The sequence below is a fragment of the Siniperca chuatsi genome, linkage group LG16 (assembly GCF_020085105.1).
Source record: "Siniperca chuatsi isolate FFG_IHB_CAS linkage group LG16, ASM2008510v1, whole genome shotgun sequence".
NCBI classification, from domain to species: domain Eukaryota; kingdom Metazoa; phylum Chordata; class Actinopteri; order Centrarchiformes; family Sinipercidae; genus Siniperca; species Siniperca chuatsi.
In genome coordinates, this window is record NC_058057.1 from 6,554,161 (window position 1) to 6,577,830 (window position 23,670).

At 38.5% G+C, this 23,670-nt stretch overlaps 2 protein-coding genes and 1 pseudogene across 22 annotated transcripts in view; 1 reads left to right on the forward strand and 2 right to left on the reverse strand.

Annotated features, from left to right (window-relative positions):
* The window catches only part of LOC122863199 (adhesion G protein-coupled receptor F5-like), a 59,365-nt gene extending 49,380 nt beyond the window's left edge, over positions 1 to 9,985 (forward strand). For all 21 annotated transcript variants that reach the window (XM_044169426.1, XM_044169430.1, XM_044169447.1 and 18 more), the window contains 13 exons: positions 477 to 583; positions 678 to 736; positions 825 to 964; positions 1,048 to 1,263; positions 1,578 to 1,787; positions 1,883 to 2,035; positions 2,123 to 2,301; positions 4,226 to 4,390; positions 4,513 to 5,910; positions 6,028 to 6,069; positions 6,869 to 6,928; positions 7,103 to 7,169; positions 7,246 to 9,985. In XM_044169426.1, the coding sequence (XP_044025361.1) occupies positions 477 to 583; positions 678 to 736; positions 825 to 964; positions 1,048 to 1,263; positions 1,578 to 1,787; positions 1,883 to 2,035; positions 2,123 to 2,301; positions 4,226 to 4,390; positions 4,513 to 5,910; positions 6,028 to 6,069; positions 6,869 to 6,928; positions 7,103 to 7,169; positions 7,246 to 7,316 (2,867 nt within the window). In that variant the 3' untranslated portion in view covers positions 7,317 to 9,985. The remainder of the gene's footprint in view (positions 1 to 476; positions 584 to 677; positions 737 to 824; positions 965 to 1,047; positions 1,264 to 1,577; positions 1,788 to 1,882; positions 2,036 to 2,122; positions 2,302 to 4,225; positions 4,391 to 4,512; positions 5,911 to 6,027; positions 6,070 to 6,868; positions 6,929 to 7,102; positions 7,170 to 7,245) is intronic.
* Positions 9,986 to 16,709: 6,724 nt separating this feature from the next.
* On the reverse strand, positions 16,710 to 18,135 carry LOC122863201 (trace amine-associated receptor 1-like). The gene has a single exon (XM_044169449.1). It carries the CDS (start codon positions 17,942 to 17,944, stop codon positions 16,952 to 16,954), a length of 993 nt encoding a protein of 330 aa, XP_044025384.1. The 5' UTR covers positions 17,945 to 18,135; the 3' UTR covers positions 16,710 to 16,951.
* Positions 18,136 to 20,228: 2,093 nt separating this feature from the next.
* LOC122863203 lies at positions 20,229 to 21,098 on the reverse strand (annotated as a pseudogene).
* Between the last annotated feature and the right edge of the window lie 2,572 nt (positions 21,099 to 23,670).

Below are 23,670 nucleotides of genomic sequence, written 5' to 3' on the forward strand. Positions count from 1 at the left end.
GGAGAGGAGAGAACACAAGTTTATCTGATTGCTTTTCCTGCAATTCACTCTCATGGTGTGTTTTTTGTTTTCTTTTCGTGACCAGAAGGATAGTTCCACTTCATCCTCTCTTCGAAGTTGTAAATATTGACACCCGCTTTGACACGAGAGGGAGGCGGGGCCCTAAGCAACTTGTGTATTGAGCGTATAGGGCCATATGTAGACCTACACACACACACTGATTCTCGCTCCCTCCTGGTGTTTCACATTATAGACGATGATGATTTTAAAAAACAAAACAAAAAAAGGAGGAGGGGGGGCATATTTACACTTGTTTCTCTTGTATTTTCTTTTGTGTCCTGTCTACTTTGCCTTTTTTTCTGGTGTTTATCTCTTTCTTCACATCACAAAAAAAGGGAAATGTTTATGCATAGCTTTGCTCATGTTTTTCATCTTTTTTAAATACACATGATTTTTCATATTTTTTAAATAAACAGGTTTTGATGTGGAAATGTCAGTCAGATTAGACAAGGAATACACAGCAGAATTAAATAATTCAGCAAGTTCTACCTACAAGGAGCTTGAATCAAGGATTAATTCAGTGGTAAGTGCACTGTTAACAACATAACAAATTCTAACTTGTGTTTTCAGTTGTTCATGTTCTAATGTTCGTATCATTAACCATATCTCTCCCACAGTTAAAGGAGCAGTATAAAGGAATCACAGGGTTTATCAATGTTTTTGTGAGGGGATTCAGGTATGATAATTCTGGCATTAAAAACATTTGGAGGCAGGAATACCTACACATTTTACATCACAAATTTGGATTTTGTTTGTTCTTACAGAGAAGGAAGCATTATTACAAACTTTGTTGTTCAGACAACACAAGTTAATCCGGATGAAGTGGCCAAAGCAAATCAAAAACTCCCAGAAGCAATGCAGTCTATTGCCCCTGTCATTGGCTCAGTTACTGCATTTTACAACAGTAAGTTCAAAAATGCTAGTAGTTTATTACGTTTTGTTTAACTTTATTGAATTCCTAACTGATCTCTTTTACTTTCTTCAAAGGTCCAACTTCAATCAGCTTTCCAAACCTCACTTACACCGGTAGCCCCATGACGTTGACGTGTGGGCCCCCTCCTGAAAACATTAATGTGGGACAAATTTCTGGTTTTGAGTGGAAATTTAAAGAACGGGGAATTAAAGACAGTGAAAGGATGAAAATAACTGCTTCTAACATGAAGTCTATGCTTACAGTTAGCAACGTCATCCTTCCTGATATTGGTAAGTCAATGCTAGCTGAATTTTTTCACTAATAAGAAATCCGTAACAAAGAAATATTATAAAATTTGAATAATACAGTAGTTACCCAAGTATACACCATAAAAAGCTGGGTTCAACATTTCATGATACTGTGAAATGAGTTTGGGATTTTAATGATATTGAAATTATATATGAATATGAATATTGTGAATGTATCAGTATCAAAATATTTAGTCACAGCTGTAGTGAAATACTGACATATTTACAATTATCAGTTTTTCATTATTTTACAGTATATCAATGCAATCATTAATCCTTACTTCTCTTAATCACAGGACGTTACAAATGTACTCTGAGGGGCGAAGTAATTAATTTCTTCCAAGAAGGAGTTGTAACAGGAAATGAAATCAAACAAGCTCCCATTGTGCGACTACAGAGTAAAGTTAATGTTAAATGCAAAGAGGGACAGATACAACCACTTCAGTGTTGTGTGCAGTCCACCTATAGAGTGAGGTGGTTTCGAGACGAAACTGTTTTACCCATAGGTAAGTATGAACTGACATTGAAAACTCCTCAATCTGATCATGCTGAGAAGCTGTTACCAGTTTATCTTATTAACAACGCTGTTATGTGTTCACAGGTTTCACTGACAATGGAGAAACCTACTGCATCAAGCATGATTACCAGCTAGAAAGCTGCAGCGGATCACAGCCAAAAGAAATATATTTTATATGTAAGGTAGATGAACCAAAGGGTTATGAAATGACAACATTAATGACCATTTTCAAAGATGGTAAGAGCAACATTTGAAATGTGACTTTACTGTTCCTTAGCTATTTTTACTATTTGTGTAATACTAATTGAGTGTTTAACTCTTAAGGTGTTAAATGTGACAATGCTCCATATGGGACTGGACGAGCAGGTGACATATCAAGCATAGGATGTGATAATGGTCAAGAGGGGAGCAGGACTGCAGTCTGTCAGGAAACAGGAGAATGGAAACTTATGGAGGACACCTGCATCATAACACAAATCAAGGAATTATTAATTGATTCACAGGTAGGTGATCTGGGGATAACAAATCAACCCCATTAGAAATCTCTGAAACATACAGTATACCATACGTATATTGTTAGAGTGACAAATTTCACTGGCGGCAGGTCATATCAGCTGTCACAAATTGTTTGTTAATTCTGTGAGTAACTTGACGACACAAAATTAAACATCTCTGGTGTCTGGTTAAAGTGCTCTCTGCAGTCCCTCCTATGTCTTTTCCTAAACACTTTTCCTTCATATTAATGGGAAATGTCATGAGGTCAAGGAAAGATGAGAAGGAGAATTCCTAATGACTTGATTGGCGACGTGATTATGCAACGGTGGATGTTATTGACGTGGGTCTGCCATGGTGAAACTACAATGTTCCGAAGATGGTCTACAAGATTGTTTCATGCAGGCAATATAAACATGGACAACCCGGGGAAATATATTACTTCATTAACAAGGTTGGGATCGAAATAAAAAAGAAATACAGGCACTGCCTGTAAAAAGAAATACAGGCAGTGACTCTGGAAGTCGATAAAAGTTGGGTGTGCTGAGAGAAGGTCAGTCTATATAATGACTTCATACTAAATAAAGAAAGAGAGGGGACGACACGCAGCAAAGGGCTGGACTCAAACCCGAGCCACTGTGGCAAGGAGTCTCCCTTGCACACGGGGTGCGCGCTCCACCAGGCGAGTCACAGGGGCGCCCCTATAGCTAATAGTTATTAACAACAATTTGAGAACGTTTTACACTACAGCAGACAGCGAACTTGAACACCAACATGTATGTCAAAGCAGCCACAGCAACTACACAGTCAACAACAGGAACTAATGCATGAGAACTGCAAGGAGATGAAGAGGACGAGACAGCAACTGGACGCGGGCAAGAGATGACCCACAACCAGTTCATCATAGTTTCTAAGTATGCAGTGCAGAGAGGATACAGACGTTTCATAGAGGAGACGAGCCTTGGCTATATAACGTGGATCTATCAGAGACTCCAGTCTGCAGTGTAGTTCATACACTTCACTGATAAACCACACTGAAGAGTAATATTAGTCTTCATGATCAAAGAAAATTTTTATATCATGTTCACACTTCTGTCCATATTCACACGCTCCCTCTCTCTGCTGCGAGTCTGCTTTACGTGAACGGCGGAATGGTGCATCGCTTTTAATGTTGCCGCAAGGAACTGGGGGACGGCATTATCTCCTTTCCTTTCGTAAAGGATGATCCAGTGTACCCTATGGAGATAAGAACAGAAGCAGTGAAGCACCTTTCCTTAGCATTTAGAGAATTTTACCAGCTCTTATCATGGCTGCCACTTAAGTACTTCCAGATCATTTCACTCATTTCACTTCAACCGCAACCCTGGTGTCTGTACTATAAAGATCATTTGTGAGGGAAGAACCTCCACTCTGTAACACTGCTGTACAATCATGAGTGGACTAGTGTTTTTGTATTTCCAAAAATTCCACCAGACTGATATGTCTTCTCTCTAGATGATCACTTTACGTAAATTTCAGCAGTCACTGTCTCCCAGTTAAACTTTTATTCATATCATAGCAATAATTTAAGCTTATCAACTTTATAGTTTTGAATAAGGACCTTCAGTATTTGGATGAAGAAGCTTTAGTAGCTACAGCTGTTATGTCAATGTGTCAGATACATGTTTAATCAACATTTAAGCAAATATTGTATTGTAATCTGTAATGGAAGATATCCAATTTTAAAGGACTGGGATCAGGATTGGGGCCAAAACATTTTTTATCGGGATATACCTAATACCAGAACATTCTTTTAGCCTGGTGCACAACAATTGTCTGTAACTGTTTCTAGAGGCCAGATATAAATATCTCTGAATTTGCCATGAACATTTTGCAATCTCATACTAATAAAATGTGGTTACATAAGTTTTTGTTTTTAATGTTTCATTCTTTCAGGACTTGGTTGTGCAGGAAGTGCCAGAATTTGTGGCGAATCTAAGTAAAACTGTCCAGGAAGACCAAACAGAAATTGCAAATTCATCTGCAACCATATCAGCTATTGTTAACATCCTAAACACCATTGCAATTGTTTCCACTGTTGTCAGTGAATCTGTCATGCAGGTAGGTTAAACCTTCCCTTCTGTAGCTTCTTAGTAAAGGATATATGTGTTATGTTAACAAATGTACTTTTTGACTTTCTGTTGAGGTTGTACCCTCACAATGAAATGTCTCTTCATCTGCAGAATATACTTGAAACAGTTGATGTCATCATTGGTGATGATGCAAAAGAGTCCTGGGCAGCTTTGAATGCAAATGAAACCCGCAATGCAAGCTCAGAATTATTGGGTTCACTGGAGACTCTCTCTAATGGACTGGTCGGGAAGTTTGTCATTGCAACTCAACGGATCCTGCTCAGCAGAACCCAATTTAACAACTCCTTCAGGGCAGATCTGAACTCCAGCATTGTCATAGACATTCCAAACACCAACATTAACAACGTCTTTATCACCACCATCACCTTCTCCACCCTCAATAATGTTATGCCAGCACGGAACTCCAGCTTTGACGCCAGCCTCTTCAATGCCACCAGCAATGAAACTGTTAATGATAATGCCATCAATGCTGCCGTGGTGCTAGTCCAAATAAATGCAACAATTCAGAATGTCACTCTGAGCTATGACAAGCTAAACAACTCCCTGTCACTAAACCCACAGTGCGTCTTCTGGAACTTCACACTCTTTGATAATCTGGGTGCTTGGGATGATGAGGGGTGTGAGTTTGTTTCGGACAGAAACAACACGGTAACCTGCAGCTGCAACCATCTCACCTCCTTCTCACTTCTGATGGCAACAGACATCCCTCCAGAACTGAAAGATGCCTTGGATATAATCACTTATATTGGAGTTGGGATATCTCTGGCAAGCTTAGTTATATGTCTTATTATTGAAGGATACGTTTGGAAAGCCATTACCAGAAATAGCACTGCTTTCATGCGTCATGTTTCCATCATTAACACTGCCCTGTCTCTGCTGATCGCTGACATCTGTTTCATCATTGGTGCCTCTATTGCTAAGAACCCCCTTGAAAACCCAGGAGAGGACTATGAAGTTCCAGTTAGACCATGCAGCACAGCAACATTTTTTATGCACTTTTTCTACCTTGCGCTGTTCTTTTGGATGCTTGTGTCAGGCCTTCTGCTCTTTTACCGGACAGTCATGGTCTTCTCCCACATGTCGAAGTCAACCATGTTGGCCATTGGCTTCAGTTTGGGCTACGGGTGTCCTCTGATTATAGCTGTTATTACGGTTGCTGTCACAGCACCAGGAAATGGATATATCAGGAAATATGATGCTTGTTGGCTCAACTGGATTGAGACAAAGGCCCTGCTGGCCTTGGTGATTCCTGCCTTGACCATAGTTTTCATCAACATTTTAATTGTAATCGTGGTCTTGTTCAAAATGCTGAGAAGAGGTGTGGGAGACACAGCCCAAACAGATGAAAAGCATACGCTGGTGGTCATTACAAGGTGTGTGGTCATTTTGACTCCTTTATTTGGACTGACCTGGTCTTTGGGAGTGGGAACCATATCATCAACAAATAAAGGAATCCACATCGCCTTTGCATTCTTCAATTCACTACAGGTACTTGCATCCATTGAAATACAAGGTTGTAATTTAATGCTTACAGTATTTTTGTGTAATAAAACATTGTGTTCTTCTGATGATAAAGAAATGTGCATGTCATCTGTCTTTCCTCAGGGTTTCTTCATTTTAGTGTTTGGGACACTATTTGATTCAAAGGTATGTTGGCTTCGAAAAAATATTTTTACATTTTGGGAAATATACTTATTTGCTTTGTTGCTGAGAGTTAGCTGAGAAGATCGATATCACTCTAAAAGTATGGAGGAAGTATTCAGGTCCTTTAGTAGTAGTAAAGGTAGCAATGCCACAATATAAAAATACTCCATTATGACCTAATGTCCTGAATACAAAATTCTTCTCAAATAAAAGTGCTGAAGTATTATCAGCAAAATGTACTTAAAGTATCAAAAATAAAAGTACTGTAGTTATAGCTATCGAATAAATGGCACTGATAAGTAGTACTATAAAAAGTACTGTACTTGAGTAAATGTACTTAGGTACTTTCCACCACTGCCACTCTCATGTCTGTGAGCTACTATGTAAGTGTGGTGCAAGAGACAGGAGGCAATTGGCTTAGGTTAGCATAAAGACTGGGAGTAGGGAGAGCAGCTAGCCTGTCCAAAGTTCAAAAATCTGCCTACCAGCACCTCTATAGGTCACTAATTAACACGTTGTGGTTTTATGGGGAGTTCTTGGCATCAAACAAGATACAATACATTTATTAGTAGCTTATTTTAATAGTGTTAAATTAATTGCCTCCTGGCTTTAGCTTCATATTTAGCACACATATATGAGAGTGTAATCAATCTTCTCATTTAACTCTTGACAAGAAGGCAAATATATTTCATGCATATTTCCCAAAATGTCACTGTTCTTTTAAAGTGCCAATCTTGCTAAATATTTCTTGCACAGTAGTTGAATACTGTTGTTTTTGACATAGACTTGATTGTGTCTGTAGATCCGTTCTATCCTCTCAAGGAAATTACCTACATCAAGCACAGGCTCTAATCCAACAAGAGTAAGTGTTTTTTAATATCCCAAACTTAAAATTTAGAAAGTTTTGTCCTACCTGTAACTGAATCTACAGACCTGTTAAATGCTACAGAAATTATTACGTTAAATTTCAAAGTAAAAAATACAACGTTTTTTCTGCAATCACTTAATTTTACTTATTTATTTGTTTCTACTATAGAGTACAAGTGGTGGCATTTCCTCTCTCAGTGGACTAAACTGGATAAGTCGACTGCGCGGAAGAAGATGTAAGCTGTTGTTTTAAAGTTAGCAACTTTTCTGTTTATTTGAATCAGCTGTCTTATTAATTTATTTGTCTTTCAGATATCTACCGTGTGTCAGAAGCCGCAAACTCAAGCAGCGCTGGTGCATCGGAGTCATTTGTCAATATATGAATTAACGCAACAATCTGTACATACACAAATGATTTCATTATTTCAAGATTTTTCAGTACATAATCTAAAACTGTGTTTCGTATGACATAATTATGTTGACATGATCCTGTTCGAATTATAATATAATTAGGGTTCAAACCGTGAAGCGGTAGAACCCTACTGAGTTTGTGTTGGTTTATTATTATTATTATTTGTCTTATGCCGCGGCTCAAATTGCTGTGAGCTGCAATGAGCTAGAAACACAAAACTTGGCCCAATAACTGGAACTGATGTGCATGTGCTTCCACAGAAATGAGCCCAATCGGGCCACATGGTTGTGCTGTAATTAAGGCCCAAAAATGCAATTTTGAACAGGCTACGCCCCACACACCGTAAGTCCAAAGGACTTGAAATTTCTCTCACAAGTCCAACTAAATGTGCTCTACAAAAAAGCCGCTTGGACCATTAAAGTCCACCATGATGGATTATTTTGCAAAATTGCATAATGTGAAAAACTAATGAATAATTTTTGAATTTTAACACTATCAACACCAATGTTTTTATACAGCATCGCTGGACTGAGATAAATGTTTCGATCATAAATGAGCAAGATCGGTAAAAAAATGGCTGCCATCAACCAACATATCTTTGCCAAGGGCTTGGCTTAGCACAAAATTGGTCATAACTCATTAACAACTTGTCCAATCATCACAAATCTTGGGAGATACCTTCACTCTGTGTTTGGGAATAGGTGTGCCAAAGCATTTTGAGCTCGACCCATAGGGGTCACCACAAATGCCAAAAAACTGTACCTCAAAACCCGTTGGACAGAATTTCACCAAATTTGGTGTGCATGCTCTGGGGGTAAGTATTAACCAAAATCTAAAGTGCCATATTGACTGGTGAGAGTGGGCGTGGCCTATCACATACTTTAACTTAAGATGCCTTTGAGCAATCCTGATTAAACATACTGTAGACATCGCTGTCTCCTGAACATACATAGCGAGTTTCGTTAAAATCTGGTGGATGGGGGGGCAATGGCAGAACTTGAGTGCGCAGTTATTGAAACGCTGCAGGCTTTGTGATGATGGAACAAGTGTGTGATTGGTCTCACTCCTTTCAAACTGAATTAAGTAAGCTGAAGTGACTGATCGCTGCTGCCTGCGACTGCCAATCAAGCTGCTTCCTTCTGTTGAGCGAAAAAAGGTTTTAACCCGCCCATTGCCGCCTACAGTTATATTTCTAAATGTAATCATGATACCTAACAATATCATCATTCATTTAACATGGCTATTGATGCTATTTTATAACACTACATTATCAAAATGAACATTTCAAACTGCAAAACAACTTGAAAGTTAATTTGTCTCTGTATATAATAAGGTCAACTGGAAGTGTAATCTTTTGGATGCCTTAGTGTGTCAGGCCCTTGGAAGAGAGCGTGTCTTTAGACAGCGTGCTGATATATTGGCAGAGACAGATTAATGGTTGTCACGGTTTAATTTACCACGGGCTGTGCAACTCTGCAGACAGACACGTCGATCCAATCCTATTCCCTTAATTCCACTGCTGACGCTGTTAAAAATGATAGACTTTCATTTATAGATCTCCGAAAGCAGGTCTTCAATCTCCGAACTTGTAAAGTTCTTCTTTTTACTCTTCAATGTCATTTTCATGAATGAAGACTTCCTGACATATGGGGCATAGCCTTATATGGTATTATTGGGGTGTTGATTATGCTAATTTATAATTCTTATGAACACGCACTTACAGAAGGCATTCATCATGTTTACTTGGGTCATTTACACAGTAATCTGAAGTTAGGAGCGTTTGCTGACATGGCACACTCATACGAGCCCACCATACAAAAAAAAAGTAAGAGAAAGTTAAGATAAGAATATGAAAATGATTGTGCATGAGGCCCATTGTTCTGGTTAGCAGTGTCCTCTGCTATTTTTATAGTTTCACACATTCAGTCAAAAACGAAACGGATGTCTGAAAAAAAAGAATGCAGCAGGATTCAAGACAGTCTCATGCACCAAATGTAAAAAAGAGCCAAAGTGAATATTGGTTCACTACATTTTTGTATTGGTAATGTTTTTGCTTATAATAAAAACTGTACCTGTGTAGATAAACAAGTCTTATCTTGTTAATAAATTCTCCATGTATACATGTACACTGTTTGGAAAACATTGTCAACTAACTGCTAGTTACTTAACTTACCACTTCTACTTATGCTCAATAAGTTACATTTTGTTAAATCACAACATTTAAGTTGAAGTCCTGTAATAGGAAATCTCTTCTGCACATTGGTGTGGAAAAGTAAATTGAGTTTTGGTAGCGGTGTAGCTAATCAATAACACGTGCAATGTCACAAGCATAGCTCAGGCCCAACCATCTTTGTTGTAGTTCACACATAATTCCAATGCCCACCCTCCCCCACAGACAGCTGTAATGTATTTACATTTCTGTATTGTTATTTAAAATGCTTATTCAACATGTTGCCTAGGTTTAATGTGCATTGTGATGGTAAAAAATTAAATTAAAGAATGAAAATTAAATTTAAAAAAGAACTAATACTGCAATGAAATAGAACTATACTGTTCACTGGCCCAAAAAAATAGCTCATAAAAGATTAACTTTGCTGTTAAATGTTTTCATTAAAAATTTGTAAATAAAAATCAACAAGATTGAAAGTGTTTTTCTTATAAATTCCACACAAAACATTGATTTCCCATTATGTTTACTACTGTAAATTAGCAATCTCTCACAATTAACAGACAAATGAGCACACTACACATACATCACACATTATCCTATTCAACACTTAAATCTAAAAAATATGATTAACGAAGACTCAACACTGGACTGCAAATTGTGTAGCCTATTTAGTATTCAACCTGTTACAGAAAGGTTTTAAAGACAGATTGGTTCCTTGATAGTATCAAATTATAATGTCAACCAAAGAGTAAGAGAGAGAGTAAAAATCCATTTGAAACTGTATCTCGATTTCACTTTAAAACTCATTGTATTCACAGATGGATAAACACTGCATCAAAAGCCAAGTAGTAAATATTGCTAAAACTGATTGTACTGAACAAAACTGCCATAGCATGAATTTACATTCTCTGTTGTACATCTAACTCACTGTAAAATCACCAAACCATTTGGTTACCGAAACTCGATATCTATGTATATCACATTAACATTAATATTCTTTGCTGTTGCACATGTTCAATATCTATTTGATAATTTTTCATCATGAAATACATTTTTTTATTTGCCTCTACTTGAACACTTTCATTAGTGATGAGGGTGATTACAAGATATTTTTCTGCCATTGTTTTGGGGCTATTTTAGATGTTATCTGGAGAATCAGATGGCAGTTTATGTCCCTTATGTCCCTACACTAAGCAGGCCAATAAGTTGTGGTGATAATCCTACCATTGGTATTGCTTTCATTACATATTGTTTTGAAGTTTGTCATCTCAAGGTGCTCATAATGCATGGATTAATAGCAGAAATTCAGTTCCATGATGATTTTGTTAAATCAATAAAGTTACCACTCGAAGGCATTGAAGGGCTTTCCCCCATTTACGGGATAGCAGATCTCGATTTTGACAATTCTCACTTTAGCTTAACATTGGTTCTCTCCTTGAATTCCCAACTCCTTTCATTGACTAATTACCTAAAATTGTACTCATTTTGACAATTCAAGATATTTTTTAATTGTTTTGTTGAACTCATCAGGGTTCTATTTCGTACATGCTTCTGTATTGGTGTACCCCGTCGCCTCAGCACCCTGAAGCAGATCTTTGCACATACAGTAATGCCCAATCAGGTGGTAGGGCTTACGGTGGACAGCATGCGAGTTGATGTCGCTGTGAGTGTGGCTCTTCATAAAACTCCAAAAAATGTCTCAAGATTAGCTTAAACTAGACCTGAAGTGCAATGAGTGATTAAATTATATTTCCTAAATGGTATGAATCTGAGATCAGGAGTGGTTCTCAGGACTTCCAAGCTAAAAACAAGACAAAGAAAATGCACATGACAACAAATCAAGAAATGGAAGGGAGCAGCCTCAAAGAAAGCCTCAAAATTATGTTGACAGACTTCAAAGAAGATATTTCCTAGCAAATTGAGGAGTTCAGATTGGAGTTTGAGAATTTCTTGTCGGAGTGAAACAAATACCAAAGGATGTAAAAGAAATCTGCTCTAATCTGGGAGAGGCTGCAAGTAACATCGAAGAAGCTGAGCAAATAATTAATCACCTGGAAGAGAGAGGTGACTACAAACGTGGCATTAAAACACCTGCTGCAGGAACAAAAAAAGATGAACGAAAAGGTGGAATACCTTGAAAATAAATCTCGGCAGAACAACACACGGATTTATCAAGTGAATGAAGGCTCAGAGGGGGATGATGCGGTGAATTTCATGAGATAACTATTTGTAGAAAAGTAGAAGATTCCCTCCGACACACTACACATAATTGCAGCGCACCGCTTGCTCACTAAGAACCCAGTACGAGAAGACTACTCTGTCCTTTGTTGTTCATTTTATGCAGTGAAACACTCACGCACAAGTTCTGCAAGCAGCCAAGTTGAAAAAAGAGATTATGGTCGGACATAACCAAATTTTTCCCAGGACTTCTCAAGGAAGATATATAAAGAAAGAAGAAGTGACGCTTTATTAAAAAAAACAGCTGAGGGGAAAAAAATCTGAAATTGCACATAATATATCCAGCCAAACTTGATGGTGGGTCTACGACCTATTCAATTCAGTTCAGTTTTATTAATATAGTACCAATTCATAACAGACGTTATCTCATTGCACTTTTCCTATGGAGCAGGTCTGGACCATACTCTTTATAATATTATTTAGCGTGCATATGTGGCACATAGGATATGTAATTGCCCACTTAAATTTGTTAGTTTATATGTATATGCACTTTATCTTGCATGTTTACAGACACCCCCCATTCAATTTCAAGCAATTCAAATCAGTAAAGCTACTGAGGACCAGCTGACTCACAACTATCTTTTTAATTTATTCTTTCAGGTGTGTAAATGTCACATAAGCATAAAGTTTGTCAGTAATGTAGGCTTTCTATTTAGTGTACCGTTATGCATTGTAGATGTGTTGTTTGTTTGTGCTATTTGCACTAGCTTAGTCTCCTAAATGGGCACGAGTTGGCATTAGCTTGCAGTTCACAAGTGGTATCTGTCAAAACATGTCGAAGGGAGTCAGATGTAAGTTTGTTTAACTCCACTGATACATGGATTTAATGTTAGAGTGTTTTGTAGTTTATATTTTCCTTGTTTTATTTTGTTTTATCCCAACGGTTTCATTTGTTTACTCTTAAAGTTTAATTGAATGTAAACGTTAGGGCCAGAGCCTGAACAGCTAGCAGCTGTTAGCAGCGCTGTAGTTGACTGTTGCCAAGGCAACCAGGCAGCTCACAGGTTGTGATATGTCACCTGTAAACAAAGGGGATGAATGAGAGAGATTATTGTATATCGTGAATGTAATTGTCGCGTGACTGAAGGTATAAGAGAATAATTGTATTAATCTGGTAATGATAAGAACTGTAGATACTAGAATGAGCACTGTAAATACCCTCATTGTGATTTGTATTGTCCCAACTAAGCTCAGTTGGCAGTTAAGCCTGAATCAGTAAAGCCACTCAGGACCAGCCGACTCACAACTGTCTTTTTAATTTATTCTTTCAGAATAAGTCATTTTTAAAATATGTCACCCATTGAGTCAGTTTACACTCTATAGGTGTACCACATAGAAGGTGTTTATATCATCTGGGAGAGATGCAGACATTATCTCAGCACTGCTAGTTTCCGTTTGTAGTCTGTAATAGTTCTTAGTCCAGCCCACGATTCTGATGTTGAAGCCCTGATAGTTAAGACTCTACATTGTCCCTGTATTGTTTATTTGCACTGCATATAGCTTTTCAGAGCGCATACCTGGTTTTCCTGTACTCCTCCAAATCACCTGAGTTGTAAGCGCCATCCCTTGCTCTTCCCCGATTCTATTGTCTGGTCCTGGTGGTGAATGGAGAGTCCCTCTGTAACAATTGCCAAGTCCGGGATTGAGGGGTTGAGCCAAGTCTTTGTGAAAACCACAATGTTACAGTTCTTAGTGTCCCATTGAAATACCATCCTGCTCCTGAGCTCATCCAGCTTATTATCCAGTGACTGGACATTTGCTAGAAGAATACTTGGTAGAGGAGGCCGGTTTTCACATTTCCTTAGCCTTACCAGGACCCCGGCCCGCAATCCTCGTTACCTTTGTCTCCTCCGTTCGTTCACCAACAACATGATGTCCAAAAGTTGTTCTCTCTCATATTGTATGATAGGGTGCTTTGGCGGTGCGAAAAAGTAATTAACAAAATAAACCAAAATAAAACAAGAAAAAAGCTAAGTTCAACTTTTTAAAGTTGAAGTTTTTACTAGATAACCTGTTTGTTATACATATTTAAACGGGACTAAGAGTCTACATCTGTGCTAGCAGCTCTTTGAGGCTGTACTTTGAGCTAAATGGTGATGCTCACAATGACAATGCTAACATGCTAAGGCTTAGCAGGTAAAATGTTTACCATGTTCACCATCTGAGTTTAGCGTTATAGCATACTAATATTTGCTTATTAGCACTTAACACAAAGTACAGCTGAGGCTATCCATCCAATAGTTGTTGAGACTTCTCACTGAAGTCAGTAGGATATATACTCTTAGAACCATGGATGTCTGTACAAACTTTTGTGCCAATCCATCTAGTAGATGTTTCACTGGATAAGTGAAAACTTTGACCTAGCTAACTAACATGACATATGGAATTCCAGTAAGAAACAGCAGAAACAATGATAATGCTAACTGAGACTATACGCAGAGTTAGCTCTACAATAGTGAGAAATGAACTGTGAGTGCAGGGTGAGCACGGGTTAAAAGCTCTGAAGCGGAGTGCTCTGAAGCATACATAGTCCACATGGACTATGTATGTATGTATGAAAATCTTGCTGTTTCATTAAAATATTCCAGATGACTGCAGTGTAAACAGGCAAAGCTTCACTCATAAACTGTGTCAATACAGAATTTAAGAAGTAATATTTATCAGCAACATAAAATCATTATTTTTACTATTTATTAAGTGTAATAACACGATTCATTTTCCATCCAAAACCATCAGTCTGCATCTCTATCAGCTGTCATCAAGTCACACACTGAAACTCTAAATGTACATCAAACTGATCACCAAAGCATTGATCATAGAGCCTGACAAACATTTGCACAATTCATTTAACAACCATAAAAACACAGTAACAATGTGAGCTGTCTTACCTTAAAAGGAACATTTCTTCCTCACCAGGTTCTGTGTAAATCTATCCTCCACCTTCCATTACTTTGCAACAAATAAAATCCATTGACCTGACCAGATCACTAGATGCTAATAACAAATTTTAATCCTGAGCTAACCAGCAGGTATATTGTTGCACAAACTGTACAGCTCTCTCATTTTAAAAACAGATATATTGTAGTTATTTTATAATTTTTTTTTCATATTTTTAGTTTAAATTCTATTTCTATTTATGTTTCTTGACTTTTGCAGTACTTGCCTTTTATTTTCTCTTACTATGTTAATTGTTATGCACCCAAAATACCAAGGCAAATTCCTTGTACGTGAAAGCCTATTTGGCAATAAATCGGATTCTGATCTATCCTTTTTGAGATAATTAACATTTTCCACCCATTACGTTTTTGGGGGCCACCAGTTTTTGGACCAAACTGACTGACAGACAGACTGACATTGCCATCCATAGAGCTGTGCTGCTAGCATGGCTAAAAACACATTCGCTACAAAGTTAGATATAAATAACCTTCATGTTTCCAAACAGAACATTGTTATTGGACATTGATTTAAGTTCAGTAACAACATTTTAGAATATAAAAACAAAATGAATGATCTATTATGGCAAATATATGCTAATGAAGACAGGCAACCAGACAGATGGTGGCAGCTAACATCAACAAAGAGGCAGTCGGGTCTCCCTGCAGTTGAAAGCTATAGCCCTCCACATCCACAGTGTTACAAATGCAATGCAGCGATGATGTCATGTCCAGAGGCAAACCACCACCAGAGAATTTGTATCCAGAAATCATGATCCTGGTTGGAGTCATCCAGTCATTCTGGAATCCCTCCAAATGCACATCGATGTGCTTTAGTATGTGGAAGTGTACAGCTTTTTGACCGTCTCGGTGGGTACCTCTGCTTTGGAGACCTCTGCCTAAGATGAATAAGTGTGCTTAGTTCACGTGATGTCTTCAGTACTGCAATGTTCTTTTTACTTGCCTTAAACACAAAGCCTTAGACAGGTTACAGGCTTTTCAAAATACTGCCCTACAGATTTTAACCAGACACCTGTTTTAGCCTCTTTACACTGGCTGTCTGTTTATTTTAGAATAAATAAAATTTTATTACTAACTTTTAAAGCACTGCATGGCTTGGCTCCCAGTTATACCACTGAACTAATAGGTCATTATGAGCCTGCATATAGTGTGAGATCATCCAACACTATCCAAGAGTTGAAGGACATCCACTTAGTTTCTTTACAGAAACAATGTCCTAATTACCTAGGGCTACTTTTTTACCCAAAAAAATGTGCAAATTAAAATTGTTCACAGTGAGGTCCGTGGACTATCTATCTATCTATCTATTTTTTTTTTTTTTTTTTGATTTGGGTGAACTGACCCTTTAATTTGAACATGTCAGCCATTTTGTCTTGTCGTTTTAAGTCGTCATGAGGCATGTAAGGCCATCAACATAATGTGCCGCACTATCTGTAAGGACAGTTTTGTTGCTGACCCTGATTTCAGTGAAGTATGTGAGGCACTTGTGTCTGTAAAAAGAAAAAGGGAGCCCAACAGATGGCAAAAAGGACAGTAGAGCTGTGTGTGTATGTGAGTGATTGTTACACAGTGGGTTATTTTTTGATCCCCTTAATACCCAATAGTCTGTTGTTGGGCCCCTTGCATTAGATTATTTTGTGTGTATACATTTATCTAATTAAATCAGTGATACAGTGGGACACTTGGTGAGTCATTGGTAACATGTAATTTTAACTTTGTGGGTGGGGGTGACTTAATTTACAGTCAAGTCCTTCACCTCTTAAAGCAGCATTCAAGAAATGTATGCCAATATTGCACTGGTCTAGGTGATTTCCATAAACAGAGCCTCAGCTGTGTCACTTCACTCATTTTTGTGTAAAACAAACCTCATTGTCAGGCTTTGGAAAGCCCTGCCTGAGGAGGTCTTTGAAAACAAAATGGCTTTACAAACCAAACTTTACTATAACCTTCAAAATTCCAACCTTGTGTACTGTATGTCCTGAGTATCAATATAATTCTGTTGTTCACATTTTTGTTTTTATTATTGTTTAAAAGTTGACAAAAAATCTTATAAGACCTTCACATGTGGCTTTCAAAGGGTTTTTCAACATGTAGTTTTAATATTTTATCTCAGGCAGAGTACAGTGTATAGTTATGTGTATACTGTTTATACAAATTTGTGTGTGTCTGTATGTGTGTGTGAATGTGCCATTCGTTATCATCATAGACACATCTACAGAGCATTTCAGCACACCAAACCGTAAATCAGAGCAGTTTTGAGTTAGTGAAATCACCTTGAATTATTTTTCCAGAAATTATCATTCTGAAAGCTGATCTGAACCAGCTGTAAAAGAAAGCATATATAAATGGATTGAGCATTGAATTTGACAGTGCAAGCCAGTTAAGCAATTCAATCAATGGAAGTGGCACATAAACATGACTGAAAGAAAGAACGGTGGTACAAAGAAAGAAAGGAAACCAACACATCAAAAAAACTCCCATAACAATAGCCAGCGTTTTGGTGGCCTTTCTCTCCATCTTACTCACAGTTGCTCTAGACTTTGTGCTCTGACAGGTTGTGTTCTGGATGCTGCGTGCCTGTCTCTGTGCAACAAGGAAAATCTTCAGGTAGATACAGAGCATTACAATCACTGGGAGGTAAAATGAGAAAATAAGTCCCAAAATGTTTGTCATTACAACATCAATTAAACATGTTGCAGCACATTTTTCTTGGTTTATTCCTGCAAAGATTAAGCTAATTCCAATTAGGACAGAAACCCCCCAGCTTACCAGTATCATGACGAAGACAACACGATAATTTATTTTAGTTCTATATGCCAGAGGCTGACACACTGCATAATATCTGTCAACAGAAATACAGCACAAGTTTAGAATAGAAGATGTGCACAGTGATACATCAAAGCTGCCCCGTACTTTGCAAAATAAATCATCATAATACAGACATGAGCTTATAGAGAATTCCATGGTGAGAGGAAAGACTAAAACACCAACAAGCAGGTCAGCCACAGCCAGAGAGAGAATGAGAGAGTTAGTAGGAGTGTGGAGCTGTTTGAAGTAAATGATGGAAATTATTACAAGAAGGTTTCCACACACAGTTACAGCAGATAATGAACCAAGGAAAATGTGAAACAATACACATATTGTGGAAGGGTTGCTTGTCAGTACGTAAGATACATCTATTTTATAGCAGGGATGTATCTCAGTAATAACATCAGTCCTGTTGACGCTGACTTCCATTTCTATGCTTGTGCTTTCCTGCAATTCAGTTATCCATACATACACTATTAAAAAAATATTTAGAAATTTTCAGTTCTTTTTGAATTCTATCAATTTTCAAATATTATGTTCAGTATTAATGTAATTCAAATGTTTGTTTTCTTTTAGCTTAGGTCTTCTCACATTTCCATACCATACTTATTAAACCCTCCAGAAAGTCCACACATCAGCACTGATGGATGTCCTCACTCTGCAGGACTTAGACTTAATATGAATTCATATCTCCTTACTATAATGAATACAAAACTCCTTTGTCCAATCAGATGTGGGATACTGCATCTTGTGAGATGTCATAACAACAAAGGTAACAATGTGTGTGTTTCTGTGTGTGTGTGTGTGCATTTTAATGTTTATCAAGAATGCTATAATAATTATTGTATAGAAGCAAAACAAAATACATAATCATGAACTTTCCCCTGGTCCTTAGAGCAGAGTACTCCTGAGCAAATACTCAATTTTCAGCCTGAACCTGACTTTCGGTAACTCAGCATGGTGGGTTGGGTTATCTTGTTAAGTTGTATTCTTATGGTTGTATTAATGTTGTCAGTATTACCTCCCTACATGGGAATTTATGAAATAAAGTCAGTGTCAGTGGAGGTCCCGGGCCTTGTTGATGAGGCCAGCTGCAGACGGAAAGAAACGTTTTTTGTGGCGTGAGGTTTTGGCCCTGGTGGAACGCAGCCACCTGCCGGATTGGAGTGTCTGAAACAGTTTGTAATGTGTGTGTGTGTACAGGGTGAGAAGGATCAGCCACAATCTTTCCTGCACGCCTCAGAGTTCTGGAGGCATACAGGTCCTGGAGGGAAGGTAGATTGCAGCCAATCACCTTCTCGGCAGAGCGAATGATACACTGCAGTCTGAACCTTGTTCTAGGTAGTGGCAGCAGTGTACAACCAATCCACAACCAGCTCCACTGTCTTTAGAACGTCGAGCTCCAGGTTGTTCTGACTGCACCGGGTCACTAGGTGGCTAATCTCCCACCTGTAGGCAGACACATCATCATCAGAGATGAGCCCTTTGAGGAAGGTGTCATCCGCAATCTTAAGGAGCTTGATGGACTGGTGACTGGAGGTGCAGCATTTGGTGTACAGGGAGAGTAGAGGGGAAAGTACGCAGCCTTAAGGGGAACTGGTGCTGATGGTCTGGGAGTCAGAGACATGTTTTCCCAGCCTCATGTTCTGCCTCCTGTCAGACAGGAAGTCTGTGATTCACCTGCAGATGGAGTCAGGCACACTCAGCTGACACAGTCTGGCCTGGCTGCTTTGTGGGCGTTCTGCCTCCTGATGACATCCTTCTCCAGGATGGTGAGAGCTGTTATTGCAGTAGGGGAGGGTGGAGCCTCTGGGGTGGGCAGTTGTGGAGAGGCAGAGGCCCCTGCTGAGGTGGGGGAGGTGGAGCTGGTGGGCTGGAATTGGTGGATGAAGTCACGGGGGATGGTGCCAGGACTGTCCCATTGTCTCTCAAAGTGACAGTAGAACTCATTCAGTTGGTTAACCAGGCGCAATTCGTTAATCGAGTGGGGGGCTTTAGGTTTGTAGTTGGTGATCTGTCTGAGCCCCCTCCAGATAGAAGCAGAGTTGTTGGCTGAGAACTGGTGTTGTAGTCTCTTTGAGTACAGTCGTTAAACTTCTCTTACTGCCTTGCTAAACCTGTGCTTTGATTCCCTAAACCTGTCTGTCTTCATTCCTGAATGCCTATTCCTTTTCCAATCTTAGCTGTCTGAGTTTAGCTGTGAACCAGGGTTTGTCATTGTTATAACTCACACTGGTGCGTGATGGTATACAGCAGTCCTCACAGAAGCTGATGTCATAGTTAGCCTCTATGCCCCCTGATCTTAGTGTACTCTAGTGTTTTTCCCTTCCTTGTGTTTCCTGGCTGTCCCCTGTCTGTTCTTGTGTGTGTGTGTGGTACAGATACCTGCACCTTTCGTGTTGCCGGAAAGTTCTATGTCGCAATCCACTTGAAGATCTGGAAGCCTGCCGGCTGCAGCGCAGAGTCCGGTATCGATCCACACACTCAATGCACAGGTACAGATTGCAGAGTCTAATGACACATGCTTAATCTTTATTGTGCCAAGTTTGATCAGTACTGACTTGTCTATTGGCTATTTCAGTCCAAAGAATTTTTCAAAGAAGTTTTTTGTTAGCAAAATCACTGTAAAAGAAAGTATATATCAATGGATTGAGCATTGAATTTGACAGTGCAAGCCAGTTAAGTGTTTCAATCACAGCAAATGGCACAGAGACATGATTCAAAAGCTGAAAGGTACAACAGAGAAAGAAAAGAGTCCATCCAGCACATTAAAAAGGCTCCCATAACAGTGGCAAGAGTTTTGGTGGCCTTTACTGACAGTTGTTCCAGACTTTGCGTTCTTACAGGTTGTTTTAAGGATGCTGCGTGCCTGACTCTGTGCAACAAGGATAATCTTCAGGTAGACACAGAGCAATATGGGAGGTAAAATGAGAAATTTTACATTTTTCATGTTTAATCCTGCAATTATAAAGTCAGTTGCAACTAGAACAGAAACACTCCAGCTTACCAGGATCATGATCACAACAACGTGAACAACATGAACAACGTGAACGTGAATTTATCTTAGTTCTATATGTCAAAGGCTGACACACTGCATAATATATGTCTGTGGAAATACAACATAAATTTAAAACAGAAGCTGTGCTCAGTGTTACATCAAAGCTGTCTCGTATATTGTAAAATAAATCTTAATAACATGAACATGATCTTACAGTGAAGTCCATGCTGAAAGGAAAGACACTAAAACACCAACAAGCGAGTCAGCCACAGCCAAAGAAAGGATGAGAGAGTTAGTAGGAGTGTGGAGCTGTCTGAAGTAAATGAAGGAGATTATTACAAGAAGGTTTCCACATATTGTGGTAACAGATAATGATCCAAGGAAAATATATGATAAAATACATATTATGGAAGGGGTTCTTGTCAGTATGTAAGAATCTAAACTATAGAATCTATTTCATAACAGGGATGTATGTCATTAACATAAGTGCGGTTGACAGTGATTTCTGGTGCCATATTTCTGGGTTTCTGCGAATCAGTTTTCCATTAAGGCAAGGCAAGTTCATTTGTATAGGATATTTTAACAATAAGACAATTCAAAGTGCTTTACATTAAACAAAAGGTATCAAGACAAAATGTAAAAACAACATACGGCAATATAAAAAGACATTTAAATACAATTAAAAATAGCTCAATAGAAAATAGAAGTAGGCTAAAAAGTAGGCTAAAAATAAGATAGAATACAAGAGTTACAGTGCAGTGTGAGATATTAATCAAAAGCCTCAAATTTTATTTAATAAAAGGCAGCGGCAAAAAAATGTGAAAAAATGGGACGCAATCACAATTGAGAATGATTTCCGGATGGGAGCCGAAACATCTTGATTCTGAAAACAGTGTCCAGATGACTACGACTGAAACCTTTTCTACGTTAGCATGCTCTTCTCCACTGTTTTGAGTCCATGGTAAAGTAGTGTTGTTACCACATAGTCCATTCACTTCCACATTCACTTCTAGCCAGTGAATTTTGGTTTAGTGAACATTTCTGTAGAAGTTTGTAGAAGTTGTCCGTGGAGAAGGGAAGCATCATGCTGTTAATTAGCTCTAGCTAAGTATCCAATCAGTGCAGTACAAGCTTGTGCTGTTGGTAGGCCACACTCCCGTAGTGGGGAGGAGGGAGTAGGACTCTACAAGGAAGATGGAGGAGGGGGGAGCAGTGTAATGAGATAACTTTTGTTATGAACTGGCGCTAAATAAATACAGTTTAATTGAATTGCCTGCTCCTACTTCCAAACATTGCAGCAGTCCCAAAACCTTCGTATTTCTATAATATTATATCCAGCTATGTGTAATCCCTTCTAGCCGAAATGGTCTTGAAATTGGTTAAATTTTGTTTTTGCCCACACAGCTTACAAAATGTATGATATTCAATCCTGTAAGCAAAGTCAACAGTGATTACAAGGTATTAAGTTTAATTTCTTTGACATGGTCTATGCGTAGCCACGATATTATGGAATCACAGGAGTGCCATGAAAATGAATAAATCTGTTTAAAAACAAGAAAATAAATGTGTATATATAAAGAGGAATAAATAAAAGACTAAATAAGTAAATAAAAATGTGTAAATATAAAGAGAATTAAATAAAAGAATAAATAAGTAAATATAACAACCTTAGTTAACACTAGCAAAGTAAGTTAGTAAGTTTACTACTGGTTGCTCACTAATTTGCAACGCTAGCCAACCAGGGGCTGCTATGTCAGTCAGGGGCCTGTAGCCTAACGTTACTGTAATACAGTGACGCTGAGATCGAAAAGTGGCTGATGGTATGTCACTAGTGGTTCAGCGGCATATGCCGATATCTGAGCAGTATGCCACTCGTGTTCCACCGGTACACACCGTATCCTAACGGCAGGTGCCGCTTGAAAGTGGTAGGCCACTGTCAGACTGTCACACCAAATCAAATCAAAACAAGTACTGCTGTAAATGTATATTGTCTTTATTGACAATATAGCACAACATAGTCCTGTAAATATTGTTGGGATATGTGTGATGCTTTTGAAATCACAGTAATTTACATAAGTAATTTCACATATCCTTGCTGATGTACCCAAAGCTAATATTAGAGCTTGCCTTAGCTAACATGGCTATTGTTAACCTAGCCACCATAGCCAGTCTGACTAACGTATTATAAACAATATTCCAACTAGCTTTCTGCATTAACATAACACACAGATTTGAGTAAAAGAACCAGAATGGCAAGTGTCAAAAAAGCTTGTAGATTAATATTTTTTGCACTGCTTACTGATAGGGATGCGCAGATCGACCAGACTCCAATCGTTATTGGATAATATTCAGTAAAAATATGCAATCAGGATTCATGCTTTCTAGTTGCCGATAATGGTGTTATATTTGTGCCTCAATCCTGAGCAAAAGGAGATTTGGAGCACAGAATAATATATTTTGCAAGCACATAAATTATATTTTGGAGAGAAATTATACACAAGCAAAAAATTAACTAGTTTGAGCAAACAAAAATCTATTCTGTGCTCAATAAATGTATTTGTATGTTTGGTGTTATCCATACTAATGTGCAATAATAACCCTTTTCACTCAGTTTTACTCATATGCCTTCTCACAAATGCTTGCTTGGTACATTGGAACACTGCTGCACACTCGCTCACATCCTCTCCCTCTCCCTCTCTCTCTCTCTCTCAACCTCTCCACTCTGCACGCTCATCTTTGATTGCGCACTCGCTCAATTTGATACAGTATTAGAATGTGCCACAAAATCAACCAATTGGAGAATTGGAGAAGGTAAAATCTGGTCGGCTGTTTCGTCTTGAATGACCTGCCCCACTATGCCTCTGATTGGCTATACCATTCCAGGCGTCTGCTAAACCTAACGCTAGCTTAGCTATGGTGCTAACCAGCACTACGAAGTATACAGGCCCAAGAGGAGAGCGACTAAGCCACGACAGCTCTTGTTTTTGTTTCCGTAGCACCAAAGAAGCTCCACAAACTGACGGGAACCTATGGTTCTCCTGTTGAATTTTTTGACATAACCAGCCTCCAGCATGTTCCAGGAAAATAAAAGTCTCTTGTCTATTAGACTGGTCACTTGACAGAGCTCCAGCCAGCCAGCCAGGCACGCTCACAGACC

Excerpts from the sequence above, each read along its gene's own strand:
- LOC122863201 (XM_044169449.1), bottom strand. The coding sequence starts at position 17,944 with ATGGAAGTCAGCGTCAACAGGACTGATGTTATTACTGAGATACATCCC.